Raw genomic sequence first — 14254 nt, 5'->3', positions numbered from 1 at the left:
TAATTAATTTGGATCTATGAGGACTTGTGACATAAATTGTGGAGGTGAGGCTTCTTTCTTCTGAGAACTATCAACTGTTTTTCCCCAGAAACTTTGTAAAAAAAAAAGAAATATATGAAATCTGTGAGGAATTAGCTTTCTTATCTTAAGAAGAAATATGAAGAGAATTTTTGAGACACTTTTAATCAGTATGTGGAGTGATATGAATGGTAAATGTGTTTCTAGAGCACAAGGGAAAAGGAAGTTATCAGCTGTTACACTGAAAGTTTGAGGTGATGCTGGCTGTGATTTTTCTCATAGCTAAAATATTGTGAACAAATATGTATACATATTCTAGATTTCATTTATTAATAAACTGCATGTCTAGTATTTTCACTATTAATATTAATTTAATAGCTAACAATAATAACTAGCATTTATATATTAATTTGCTTTATATATGCGACATGCTTTACAAATATTAACTCATTCTCACAGCCCTGGGGGATAGCTGCTATTATTACTCTCATTTTACTGGGGGTAACAATAATACTAGAAGGAAACTGAAGAAGATAGAGGTTAAGTGACTTGCCCAGGGTCATATAGTTAGTGTCTGTGGCTAGATTTGAAATATGTCCTCCTGATTCCAGGTCCAGTTCTCCATGTGCTGTGTCATTAAAATTAAGGGATCTAATATATAGAGACAAATAGTTGCTTTTGAGAAAGGAGGTTTCTCCAGTTTATTAAACTGGTGTTGGGGCTCTGGTTGAAGTCGTAATTTTGTTATTAAATAAGAAAATATGCAGAAATATTCCTAGATTGTCCTAGAACATCAATTGATAAAGATTAAACATGGAAACAAATCAAGTAGTAGGCCAAGGGGTGACCTGCAAGTGACTGTGGTCAACTCTAAATTTTGATACACTATTAAAAAAGTTCTTACAGGAAAGAAATTTCACCTTACTTTCTATTTTCTACCCTCTCCATAGTTTAATCTCATAGATCCTCACAGATCAAAGATAGAAACACACCAAACTTCTGGGGAGAAGAACCTTATCTAATGACAGTTAGCACTGTAATTCTTGGTGGCTATGTTCTTAAGGAGAAAGTAATAGTTCTTACAGCCCCAGTAAAACAGGCTTTTGAGATAGGAAATACATATATTTACATATATTATATGCATATAATATTCAGTTCTAAATTATTATAGTAACCTTGAATTTGACAAATGTAAAGGTTTAACCTTTTGGGATAAGAATTCACTATTTGGTAAAAATCGTTGGGAAAACTGGAGAGCAGTCTGGCAGAAATTGAGTATAGAACACTATTGTACACCATTTACCAAGATAAGGTCAAAATAGATACGTGGCCTAGATAGAAAGGGAGATATCACAAGTAAATTAGAAGAACATGGAACATATGAACTATCAGACTTATGGATAGGAGAATTTATGAAGAAAACAAGAGATAGAGGGCATTGTGAGATGTAAGATGGATAATTTTGATTACATTAAATTAAAAAGGTTTTGTACAAATAAAACCAATGTAGCCAAAATTAGGAGAGCAGAAAATTTTGGAAAAATTTTATAGACAGTTTCTCAGATAAAGGTCTCATATCTCAAATATTTTATAGAGAATTTTGTCAAATTTATAAGAATGAGTCATTCCCCAATTGATAAATGGTCAAATGATATGAATAGGCAGTTTTGGGATGAAGAAATCAAAGTTATACATAGTTACATGAAAAAATGCTTTAAATCATGATTGATTAGAGGAATGTAGATTAAAACAACTTTGAGAGATCATTTGACACCTAACAGAATGGCTAAAACAATAAAAGAGGAAAATGACAAATGTTGGCCAGGGTGTGGAAAAATTGGGACACTAATACACTGTTAGTGGAATTGTGAACTGATCCAACTAACCATTTTGGAGAGCAATCTGGAATTATGCCCAAAGAGTTGTAAAACTGTGTATACTCTTTGACCTAGCAATACCATTATTAGGTCTATTTCCTAAAGTGATCAAGGAAAAAGGAAAGAACCTACAGGTTCTAAAAATATTTAGAGCAGTTCTTTTTGTGGTGGCAAAGAACTGGAAATTGAGGGGATGTCGGTCAATTGGGGACTGGCTAAACAAATTGTGACATATAATTGTAATAGAGTACTACTGTGCTGTAAGAAATGATGAGCAGGTTTATTTTAGGAAAACATGGAAAGATTTGCATGAAATAATGAAGAGTAAAATAAGCAAAACCAAGAGAACATCGTATACAGTAACAGCAATACTGTTTAAAGACACTGAACGACCAAGCTATTCTGAGTATTGCAAATACTTAAATCAACTACAAAGGACCTATGAAGAAAGATGCTATCCACCTCCAAAGAAAGAACTAATAAATAGAAGTATGCATAACATGGTTTTAATATACATATCTATACATATTTGTGTATATATGCATATAAAATATCCATATCTATCTATCTATGTAAAATGGTGGTCTTCTCTTGTGCAGGGTTGGGAGGGATGAAGGGAGACAGCTTGGAGCTTAAAATTAACCAAAAAATGTTAAATTAAATAAAAAAGAATCAGGTATAGAGAAATATATATAAGTATATATAACATATAGCCTTTGGACAACACCAATGTGTACTACTGACAGAACGAGAGCGGAAAAAAAAGAGGCCAATAATGTCTTAGGATTATTATGAAAGCAGTTTTAACCTTGAAAGCTGAATTTTGAAAATGGTTGGTCTCGGAGTATGTTAAGATAATTTATTTCTCATTAATAAACTTGCAATCTCTTAGGGGCAGCTAAGTGGCAACCTGGATAGAGCTGCTGGGACTGGAATCAGGCAGATCTGAGTTCAAGTTTGACCTCAAATACTTACTAGCTGTGTAACCCTAGGCAAGTCACTTAACCTCTTGTTTGCCTCAGTTTCCTCATCTGTAAAATGGGGATAATAACAGCACCTACCTCCCAGAGTTGTTGTGATCAAATGAAAATAATTGTAAAAAGCCTGGCACATTGTATAATATATACTATATAAACATTAACTATTATCTCCTCCTCATTAGATAATAGTTCAAACCTTGACTCCAGTTCATCAAATATTGACTGTTTAATGAACTAGAGAAACTTCCTTTCCAAGTAGTAAATATTCTTATTTTTATAATTCAATAAATATTAAAATTACTGTATATATAAACAAATAGAATCAATAATAAAAGTAATATGCTTTAAAATATTTACATACACTGTTTTGGTTATGACCAATGCCATAGGCCTCAAAATATCAGTAACTGACTTTCCTTCATTGGTCTGGAAAAGCAGTCTCAAGTCATTCATCAGATTTCAGATAATGAATAAAGTTTCTTAAAGCATCTTTGTATTTCTTTGAGAGATTGGTCCTTTGTCCTTGTCTTCTCTTCAGTCCTCACAGTACTTCCAAAATTCACTGTACCTAAGTTCCTCAGACTTTACACAGAATTTGCTTTATAAAGTGTGTGTGTGTGTGTGTGTGTGTGTGTTTGTATCACCACAATTAAAATAGTTCCCTCAAGGAAGATTTCTCCTCACCCTCTTCATATATTCTTATTGATCACAGGTAAAACATATGCACCTCCCTAACTCCATACTTCACGTCAAACTACTTTCTCAACTGACTTTTAAAAACTCAATTCAAAACTGCTTTTCATAGATCCTCGTGGATGAGAGGGATGAAACACACACCTTCTCCCTGATTCCATATGGACATCATATTAAGCAATTTTCTCAAATGACTTTACAAACTGAATTCAAAACTGCCTTTCTCCACCTCCTTAGGTCTTAGAGCTCCGGTTTCTACAGCCTCTGTAGGAGTTCTATTGGAAACAAGGGTTACAATAAATAAGATTTAGAGTTGGAAGCAGCCTTATAAAATCATCAGTGAGATAACCGTAGACAGATTAGGGACGTGCCAGACAAACACTGAGATAGAGAAGAGAGTGTTGCATTGTCAGAGGCAAAATGAAGTAGGATGGAGGGGACTGATCAGGGAGTTGGGAGGAGATAAAGGTAGGATGCTACGGCGGCAGGCTGACAGCTGAGTCACCCTAGATGCACACCAAAAAGCCTTTCCCATCGACGCTGAGGTTGGGAAGGCGTTCTTAAGGAACCTAGGCTGACCAAGTTATAAAAGAGCTCGTGCGTGGTAAATCATCTTCTAGTAGTAAATTTCTGACTTTTTTCACTTTGTTTCCGAAACTCCCCTGGCCTTTCTCCAAAAAGTGCACACTCCCTGCATCCCCCAGTTGGGATTCTTTGCATCACATTGTGCAATGTCGCGGGTTGCCTACTAAACACCTAGATGAACCAGGGAAGAGAAGCGGAAGGTCTGGAAGCCAGGGTTCCTGAGAGGATTCGGGACAGAAGTGGGGGAAGCCTTGCAGTTCAGCGGAACGTGGGGTTAGCGATCTTTGAAAACACCGGCTTTCTTTAAATCATAGCCAAGGGTTAGGAGGTTGCTCCTCCCGGGAAGCCCCGGGCCCACTCCTCGCTCCGCCGCTTAGCGTCTAACGTCCACGTGCACGACATTGCCCAATCAACTCCGCCTCTTCTTGGAATCTTTTCCCCTGTACCCAATCAGTGTGCCCTTACTATTGTCATCCCTTCCCAATAGGCACGCCCACGCTCCCGCCTCTAAAAGGCACAGCCTATTGTAGCGCCTAGTCAGCCGGAAGAGCAATTTCATAGGCTCTGGTGGAGCCTGGCCCCTCCCGTCGGGCTCATCATGGAGCCTGCCCCTGGGCAGCCTGGGTTGGAGTCCAGAACCCCGCTTTCCGGGTGCTCCCGGAACTCTCCTCTCGGACCTAGACCCGAAAAGCAGCCCTCTCGTCCGCCCCCGGGCCTCGGATCTGGTGAGGTCTCTGAGGAGGAGCCAGGAGTGGGCGGGCGCGCCCAGCTGGGAGGGACCCGGAAGACTCCGAGCCTGCCAGCCTATGAAACACCCGGGCCCTGTGGAACTCCACCCGGAGCCAGGGTCGCCTGGGGCCCTTGTGGGCCAGCTCGGAAGAGCCCTCGGCCCTTGGGCCGACCTGTCTCTGTTCCCCAAGCGACGAAGCCGAAGCCGGGAGGCGGTGCCCCCCGGCGCGCCCCGAGAAACAGCCGGATGAACCCGGAGGAGGAGGAGGAAGAGGAGGAGCGCGAGCCCGAGAAGGGGGGCCGCCCGTTCCCCAGCCGCCTTCAGGACAGCCGCAGCCTGGATGGGCTGAGCGGAGCGTGCGGCAGCGTGGCGGCTCCGCTTGGCGGCCAGGAGCAGGGGGCCAGCGGGGGCCGCCGGGCCACCATCTCCAGCGCTCTCGAGCTGGAGGGCACGGTCAGCCGGCATGGAGACCTCACCCACTTCGTGGCTAACAATCTGCAGCTCAAGATCCGCCTGAGCGGGAACCCGCAGCCGCAGCCCCCGCCCTCGGCCCGGCCAGCCCCGGTCCCCGCGCCGTCCATCCCGCCCATCGATCCGGAGGTGCTGCGGGACCTGGAGCGGCTGAGCCGGGAGCTGGGTGCCCGCGTGGAACGGCTGCTTCGCGGGCTCGGCGGCGCGGTGCAGGAGCTGACGGCGCTGAGCGTGGGTTGCATCCAGACCTATCGAGACGCTGTGGACTCTCTGGGAGAGGCGGTGGACATGAGCATCAAGGGCATGTACACGCTGCTGGCCCGGTGCGAGGAGCTGGAGCGGGCCCTGCAGCCAGTCCAGGGACTGGCCCGACAAGTCCGGGACATCCGCCGCACCCTGGAAGTGCTGGAGGCTCTCTGCAAGTGATAGACTGGAGAGGCTTGGGAGTGCCTCCACACTCAGGGAAGGGGTGGTTTGGTGTGTATGATGGTGGGAGGAGACCACCAGGGTCCTGTCTCCAGTCTCCTGTACACCCCTCCCCCCAACCTCAAACCCTTAGGGAGAAGATGACTATTGCCGAGGAAAAGAAGAGAAACCACTCCTTCTCACATGTGTCCAGTGATCCTCTTTCCCATTCTATGAGATTTCTTGGTTGTGCGGATAAGAGCGTCTTACAATATGTGCTGGGAAGCTTTCTTGTATGTTGGGGAGGGAGTGTCTTCCATATGAGACCTAGTCCTTTTAAGAGTGGTAGGTTAGTCCTGCCCTGCCCTGTCCTATCCTGTCCTGTCCCTAAGTGCTGCTCCTACTAAATCCCTAGCTGAGGCACCATCCACCCAGGAACCAGGTTTGAAGGTAAAAAGATGTGGCCATGAGAGGGGACAAAAAAGGGACAACTCCCAGCTGTGACCACCATATTGTGGCACCTACTGTAGGGGCTGACAGACAGCTGGTGAAACTAGTGTCTTCGGATGAACTTGTATTAATGGCAAAGAATGCCCCAGTCTTTCCACTGTCTCCCAAAACTTTGTCTTCACTCATATAAGGTGTACTTCCAACAAGAGTGAAGAGAGAAGGAGCTTACTGTACTAAGTCCTGAATGTTTAGGTTCCTGCAGGGAGTAAGAGCTAGGTTTATTCCTGCTAGGATTTATACGAGAATTGTTGATAGTTTTGAACCTGTTATGGAGTTTAATGATCTTGGCCTATGAGCCAACATTTTTGACTTTCTGAGTTGTGTGGAATTAAAATGCTGCTCCTGTTAACAATGAAACTGTATCTCTGTAGGGTGTTGTGGGAGGAGTAAAATGTGGGTTTCTGTGATGGGGGGAAATAGGACAAAGAGAACAAGAGAAAATTAGAGATGAACACACCTGCCCCAGGCGATAGGGACGGAGTCACTGTAGTTCTATAATGGGGGATTGAACACCTGGATCCAAGAGAGGCAAGTGTTGGGAGGGCTAAACACCTCAACCTCACGCAGTAAATGAGGCTTAGTTTTCCATGACTTTCTATCCAAAAGCTGCTTTATCATCATCAGATATCTTAATTCCCTTCAATCCTGCGAATCCTATGCCTATCATAGCTCACCTGGAGGCATTCTGGAGAGTCCACCTACTCCTGGGAGGAAGCTGGGAAACACTGCTATCCTCAGAAAGGAGCTAAACTGACCCAAGGGGCTTGGATCTTGATTTGAATACATACCATTGAATGAAGATAAAGAATGCATCCCAACAAAAAGTGGAGGGAGGCATTTAAATAAGGTGACAAAATTAAAAGCCAAAAACTTCCCCATTTTGGGAACCAGACCTAATACCCTACAGACTATGCACTAACCAACTAAGCTAATCCGTTCACAGAAAGTTCAGGAGCCCTGAAATCCTCCGGGATTTTGCAAAGTAGGAAAATTGGGCTTCATGGGCCCCCTAAAGTGGGTGGGACTAAGGATGAAGAGTAAGGTCTGCTTATCCTAACTCCTGGGTTCCAGACGAAAGTGAAAGAGGAGGAGGAAGACCCAAGTTTGGAAAAGGAGATTACTGGAATTTAGGGAAGGACTGAAAGGATAAAATGGGGCCGGGAACCTCGACGCCTGCGAGTCTACAGGGAGAAGGTACTCCATTCTCTTGTTCCCTCCATCCCTTTCAGGCTCCTGAACCCCGCCCCAGAAAGGGCCCTCCCTTCAGTCTCTTGCCCCTTCAGTCTTCTAGAACCTCTCTGAAGAATGCCTTGGCTGAAATTCGCCAGGCAGAGGGGGCGGGAGCGTAGATGACGAGCAGAAAAGATACCTGGATTCATTCCTCCAATCGAAAAAAGAAATGTGGGTGGAACAAAAGAAAGTCTTCGAGGCACCGCTGGGATTCGAACCCAGGATCTCCTGTTTACTAGACAGGCGCTTTAACCAACTAAGCCACGGCGCCACTCATTTTGGTGAAAGTTTTGTGACCCCTCTTGGATCTAGAACATCGTCAGTGTTGACTACTATGACAAGATATTTGTTTAGTGAAGAAACTAGGCTCAGTGAATAGCCGCGAAGACAAAGAGGAACGCGAGACAAGAGACCTGCGCTGCCTGAGAGAGGTGTGAAAACTACTGCTTACAATTACTCACCTTTTTAAAAATACAGCCTGTTCCCCACCACCGCCGACGAGGATGGGATTCGAACCCACGCGTGCATAGCACAATGGATTAGCAGTCCATCGCCTTAACCACTCGGCCACCTCGTCCCTAACTCAAATAAGTCATCTTTACTGTCTGGAGTCTGAGAAGCCCTTTCTAGAGCGTGCTGTTTTTCTTCTGTTATTGCCATATTTCTCTGAAAGCCGAGGTGCCCGACTCTATTTCGACAGAGAAGGAGTTAAATGGGAAGGGTATTTCTTAGAATAGCGTCCAGTCAAGGTGGGAGGGGCGGGCTGGGGGCTGGGAAAGACACACAAAGGAAGCAATTCATTGATTCGCTAACTTTTCCTAGTCTGTGCTCTCCGGAAGGTAAAGTGCAGAAAAATAAGGGCATTTCACCATTTACTCACCTATGGCAGTGGTAGGACCAGAAACTAGAACTAGAAAGGACCTCAGAGGCCAACCCATTTTGCAGATGAGGAAATTGAGGCCCATCGAGGCGAAATGTTTTGTCCAAGATCACAAAGTTGTATTTAACCCTAAAGTCTGACTCCAGAGCCAGTTTGGGGACTTTCTAATGCTTCTGACTCGGTCAGTCCTCGGCCCATTGCAAGAATTCGGGCACCCTTCTCCTCCCATTTCTAGTCCCTCAGCGACTGGATTCTCTCTGCGTCCAGCCCCGGAGGAAGATGGAAAAAAATGGATTGCCAGTCCTACCCTGGAAAGCTGGGAAAGGGTTGTGAGAAGCGGGAGGAGGGAAAAGAAAAGACGTGCCACCACATGCCATGACCCCGACGTGATTTGAACACGCAACCTTCTGATCTGGAGTCAGACGCGCTACCGTTGCGCCACGAGGTCTCCTGGCTACGTGCGTCGACGTGTCAGCTTATGACTATCGGGCGGCCAGAATGGCTAGGTCTGTAAAGTGAGAATAGATGAAGAGGGAGTTCGAGATTGGTGGGTCAGGTGGATTCGGCGCCAGTGATGATAGACAGATGCTAGATGCCAGTTAGATAGATAGATAGATAGATAGATAGATAGATAGATAGATAGATAGATAGATAGATAGATACATACATACATACATACATACATACATACATACATACATACATACATACATACACAGATACATTAGATAGATGCATAGATAGATGCATAGGTACATAGATATAGATAGATACATAGAGCCATAGATAGATACATATACACATAGATACATAGATACACAGATAGATAAATAACCCGGGACAGAGATTTCCCTCTCCCTCTCCGTGCGGATGTGAATGGAGAGGCTGGAAGTTTCCAAATTCTTGGAAACCCCAAAGGTCCTGGTCCCCTCCTACCTGGGTCCTCCGGTCCTTGACCACCCCGCCACACCAAAGGACTGTGCTTTGTCTTTCACGTCTCATTCATCGCGCCTTCACATCAGAAAGCAAAAGGATCGATCTTACATTCTTCTCTCTCAGAATCTCTCCGTAGAGAAGGAGACGCAGGGCTCTCCACCAAAAAAAAAAAAAAAAAGCAGGACCTCTTTCTGCCCCTGTTCACCTCAGCCAACCCACCCGGTGGTTTTACCTGCAGCCTCATCTCCATCCACTCATCCACAGAAGGGAGTAAGGGTTCTCAGCAGGCAATGTCTCTCTCTTCCCGCCAAAGAGTTTAGAGCTCCCTGTTAATGACCGAGGACGCTGAGCCCGTGTGTTTAAAAGAGGGGCTGAGAGGTCCTCGAAAGATCTTGGAGGAATAGCATCCGCTCGTAGGAAGTACGCTGTGCTTTATTTCGCTCCCTCTCTCTGACCCGCAGAATGATTATTCCAGGGTTTGAGTCCAGCCTGACGCCCCCGCCCTCCGCAGTTCTATCCTTAAGTTACCTTAAAGTAGGGAAGGAATCAGTGGATAAAAAGAGATTGAAAAGTAAAAAGATCCGGAGGGGAACAAGTTAAGGCAAGGGATCCAAGGCGGGAGCCGAGCAATTGGTACTTGCAAGAAGGACCACCTCTCCCTTCGAGACTGGAGCCAGGAAAGGGAGAAGGGGTGGGGAAGGGTGACGTCGAGGTGATTTTAAGTACAGAAACAGGGACAGAGAAAGAAATAAAAAAGAATATACAGGGATTATAGAATAGGAACCCCAGTCCACAACATCTTACCAAAGTTGAAAACCCCAGAAGCGTGAACAAAACGTGGCTGCACGATTCTAACTTAATATTTGCAAAGACAGAAGGGAAGGAGATAGAGTTATGGAATATTTCACTGACCACTCAGGCCCAGCTTGTTCTCTCTTTCTTCTGAAGGCACATCACTTATTGTCTTATTACGTAATCCTTCAGAAGATCCGTGGTACTATAATCTTGCAGGTTGGTAGTAGTAGTTTAAAAACACACACACACACACACACACACACACAACTAACCAACCAAACAAAAAAACAACCTTGTAGTTTTCTTTAACTTTTTTTTAATGTGTGTATAATCAGGGTTGCTATGCCTTGGAGTATGTGTGGAAATGGACCAACAGAGTGCACTGAGCTTTCCTGACAGCTTCTAGAGACACAAATTAAAAGGTGAACTGATTGACACTAGAGATGATACAGCAAACCCTGGGTGGTCCTTTGTGTCTTCTCTTTTGGGAGTCTGGGGGAGGAGGGAGGGAGGGATGGAGATACCTTATCAATTAAATTTGAGAAAGTTTCTTCCACCTTTCTTGCTTCCTTGTCCTCCAGGATGTGTGACAGAAAACTCTCCCTAGAGTTACAAAATACTGTGTAATGCGTGTATCAGTTGAATGAGCCCTATCCCCTGATGCAATAGAAGGCTGGATCATAATTAGAGCTGGAAGGGATCTCCAAGGTCAACTAACTCAAATTCCTCTTCTAGCAGTTGAGGAAAATGAGACCTAGAGATGTTAAGTGCATTGCCCCAAGTTCATCTCGGTGGTCCTCTCTCATCAACGATAAAGAAACAAGTATTTATTAATCACCTCTTACGTGAAGGCATTGTGATAAATGCTAAGGTTTGGTTATCTAAAAGGTTGTATAAGAAATATATATATGTGTGTGTGCGTATGTATGTGTATATATACACACATACTTCATACTAACAAGATGTGCATTAAAGCACAAATCAAGAGCAGATTGTTAATTAAACAGAAAGAGAAAAAAAGTCAAAAGTATATTTTCGATATAAGATCATAACAGCTTCAAAGACTTCAAAATGAGATAAAACTATTACAAACTGTGAAGATCTAAACAAATAGTAAAATGATGGGACTAGGTCTAAATGTAGCTGATCACATAGCTTTTGCTAATCTCTTCTGTTATCTTAATTATCTATTTGTTACATTTAAGTTCCAAGCTGTCTCCTTCCCTTTCTCCCCACCCTGCAATAGAGAAGTCCACCATTTGACACACATGTAATATTCACATATATGTATACATATATACTCATATACATATATATGTAAAACTATATTATGAATGCTTTTATTTATCAGTTCTTTCTCTGGAGGTTGATAGTATCTTACTTTATGGTCCTTTACAGTTGATTTGAATATTTATAACACAATAGCTTAGTTGTTCAAAATTATTCTATCCTTTTAGCCAATCTGATAGGTGTGAAATGATATCTCAAAGCTGTTTTAATTTACATTCCTCTAATCAATAATTATTCAAAGCATTTTTTCATATATAGCTTTGATTTCTCCATCCAAAAATGGCCTGTTCATATCATTCAATCATTTATCAATTGGGAAATGACTCATTCTTATAAATTTGACAAAATTCTCTATAAAATATTTGAGATATGAGACCTTTATCTAAGAAACTGTCTATAAAGTTTCCCCCAAATTTTTTGCTCTCCTAATCTTGGCTACATTAGTTTGATTTGTATAAAACCTTTTTAATTTAATGTATCAAAATTATCCATCTTACATTTCACAATGCTCTCTATCTCTTGTTTCTTTATAAAATTCTTCTGCCCATAAGTCTGATAGGTCATGTGTTCCATATTCTTCTAATTTACTTATGGTATCTCTTTATATCTAGGTCATGTATCCATTTTGATCTTATCTTGGTAAATGGTGTACTACTGCTCTTCCAAAATCTAAGATTAATACCTGTGCATGTATTTATACCTATTCATAAGCTAAGCCTGGCTTTCCAATCTAAGAGATAATTCCCTGCAAGATTCCTGTCATTTCCACCCCACAGCAACCCTTTCCTCATTGTTAGTGAAAATAAAGTCTAGAATATAAATTTCCTTTGTTGGTTCCTCCATCTTTTGGAGAATGAAATTAACATTAGGTTAAATCAATAAGTTATTAGCTATTCTGCTAAGAATAGTAAAGAACAAACACAGAGGTCAAGGTACATGGCCGCAATGGAAAGAAGGCCTCAATTCCTCTCTAGACTAGGGCAAGGCTGATTCAAGCCCTTTTGAAGATGCTCCAAGTTCCAGCTACGCAGCAAGTCTTTTCTCAGCCATCTGGTTAATAGACCAGAACCAGTTATAGAATAACTACAAATATTCCATAGTCTCTCCCAGGCCCTGTCATTCCATGTCATCACAACTCTGCTGGAAGCAGGTTTCCCACCAGGCAGGCAGTTAGGTGGTTCCTGAATAGGTATCAGGCCTAGAATCAGGAAAACCTGAGTTCAAATTTGACTTCAGACACTTAACTAGCTGTGTGACCTTGGGTAAGTCAGTTAACCTCTGTTTGCTTCAGTTTCTTGATCTGTAAAATGGGGATAATAATATCTTCTATGAACTCCCTGGGTTGTTGTGAGGATCAAATGAGATGAAAATTGTGAAGTGCTTAGCATAGTATCAGACACATAGTAGGTGCTATGTAAATGCTAGTTATTGTCATTGTTGTTATTATTACCATACCTCTGCTACCTAAAGATGAGAAGAATATCCTTTATAGGCAGTGTACAACGATTAGATAGGAGTGCCTGAAGATTAGAAAGAAGGGTAGATATCTGCTGAAAATGACAGGAACTGATGAAATCAAGAACTTTGAAGAGTGAAAAAAAACAACAACTGGATTTGGTGATCAAGAAAAACAATCCTATCAAGCAATGATTGACAAACGATCTCAAACTTCTATAAGTTAATACTTTTTTTTTAGCATATACTACCCAATATAGGTGAAATACTTGTATACTTACTTATTTACAAGTTAATGTATAAATGGTGGCTTCCTGTACTAATAATTATGTATTTAAGAAGCTTGGTAACATGGACATTGTTAAAAACTTATACCAAAAAATTGACATTTTCAAAAAGGATGAGATAAAGATGAAATAATATTTTAAGATATCTTATTAGCTGTCAAAAAACTTTTTAATTTCTACTAAAATTATTGATGTTATTTATAATGAGTGACATGACTAAATACACTTCATCTTTTTATATATTGATTTAACACTGTGATATAGCAATTCAAAGGTCTTGATCTAAGTTTAGTTTCTTTCAATATTTGGGGTTTTAATGGCTGTCATAACTAAAAAAGAACCTACACAAACGCAAGTAGGTCCAAAGGGAAGAAATGCTTCATTGACATCAATGTTATCAACTAATCAAAAGGTATTGCATTTCTATATTAACAAATAGGTTCAAAACTCCCTGAAAGTTTCTATTTGGAAGATTTTTAACCAGGTTAGGAAAATTCTGATTCTGGGTTTTGAAAGTGTACAGACAGGAGAGCTCGTATAGACAACACACAGAGAGGCATTAAGTATTCAGAAGAAAAGAGAGGTCACTAATGTCAAATGGTGCAGAGGTCAAAAAGGATGAGAATTTCTAAAAGGCCATCAAATTTGGCAATTAAGTGATCATTGTTGGAGTCTAACCATTCTGAAAAATTGATTTGGAACTATGCCCCTAAAAATCACCAAGCAATGAATACCTTTTGACCCAGCAATACCTCCAGGCTTATATCCTAAAGAAATCAAATTAAAATAAAAAGGATCCATATACACAAAACTATGTATAGCATAGTTTTTTGCAGTGGCAAGGAATTGAAAGCTAAGGGGTGCCCATCAATAGTGGAATGCCTGAAAAAATTGTGGTGTAAATGAACAGAACATATACACTCTGACTCTAGATCACATAGCCAGAGAGCCTACATATGTCCCTCAGGACCTAGAACCCTATGGTATTGGGGGGTGGGGTTGGCTTGGTAAGTAGGGAGCTGAATCCTTTTTCTCAGAAACAAGTGCTTTACTGGCCTGGGGCATATCTTCTTCTACTGTCACATTTCTAGGAGCAGGTTCAAGAAAACTCC

At 42.0% G+C, this 14254-nt stretch overlaps 1 protein-coding gene and 3 non-coding genes across 4 annotated transcripts; 1 reads left to right on the top strand and 3 right to left on the bottom strand.

Moving 5' to 3' along the window:
• The first annotated feature begins 4731 nt into the window (after positions 1-4731).
• On the top strand, positions 4732-6626 carry BORCS6 (BLOC-1 related complex subunit 6). Its single transcript, XM_020966736.2, has one exon. The coding sequence runs from the start codon at positions 4752-4754 to the stop codon at positions 5778-5780; it is 1029 nt and encodes a 342-aa protein (XP_020822395.1). The 5' UTR covers positions 4732-4751; the 3' UTR covers positions 5781-6626.
• A 1070-nt stretch (positions 6627-7696) lies between these two features.
• TRNAT-AGU (transfer RNA threonine (anticodon AGU)) lies at positions 7697-7770 on the bottom strand. The gene has a single exon. It is a non-coding gene; the product is annotated as a tRNA-Thr (tRNA).
• Positions 7771-7994: 224 nt separating this feature from the next.
• TRNAS-GCU (transfer RNA serine (anticodon GCU)) lies at positions 7995-8076 on the bottom strand. Its single transcript has one exon. It is a non-coding gene; the product is annotated as a tRNA-Ser (tRNA).
• A 679-nt stretch (positions 8077-8755) lies between these two features.
• TRNAW-CCA (transfer RNA tryptophan (anticodon CCA)) lies at positions 8756-8827 on the bottom strand. The gene has a single exon. It is a non-coding gene; the product is annotated as a tRNA-Trp (tRNA).
• Positions 8828-14254: the final 5427 nt, after the last annotated feature.

This window comes from Phascolarctos cinereus, unplaced genomic scaffold (genome assembly GCF_003287225.1).
Source record: "Phascolarctos cinereus isolate Bilbo 61053 unplaced genomic scaffold, phaCin_HiC Scaffold_5;HRSCAF=322, whole genome shotgun sequence".
Classification (NCBI taxonomy): domain Eukaryota; kingdom Metazoa; phylum Chordata; class Mammalia; order Diprotodontia; family Phascolarctidae; genus Phascolarctos; species Phascolarctos cinereus.
The sequence above is the reverse complement of the archived record's forward strand: the minus strand, read 5'-3'. Positions and strand labels throughout refer to the sequence as shown.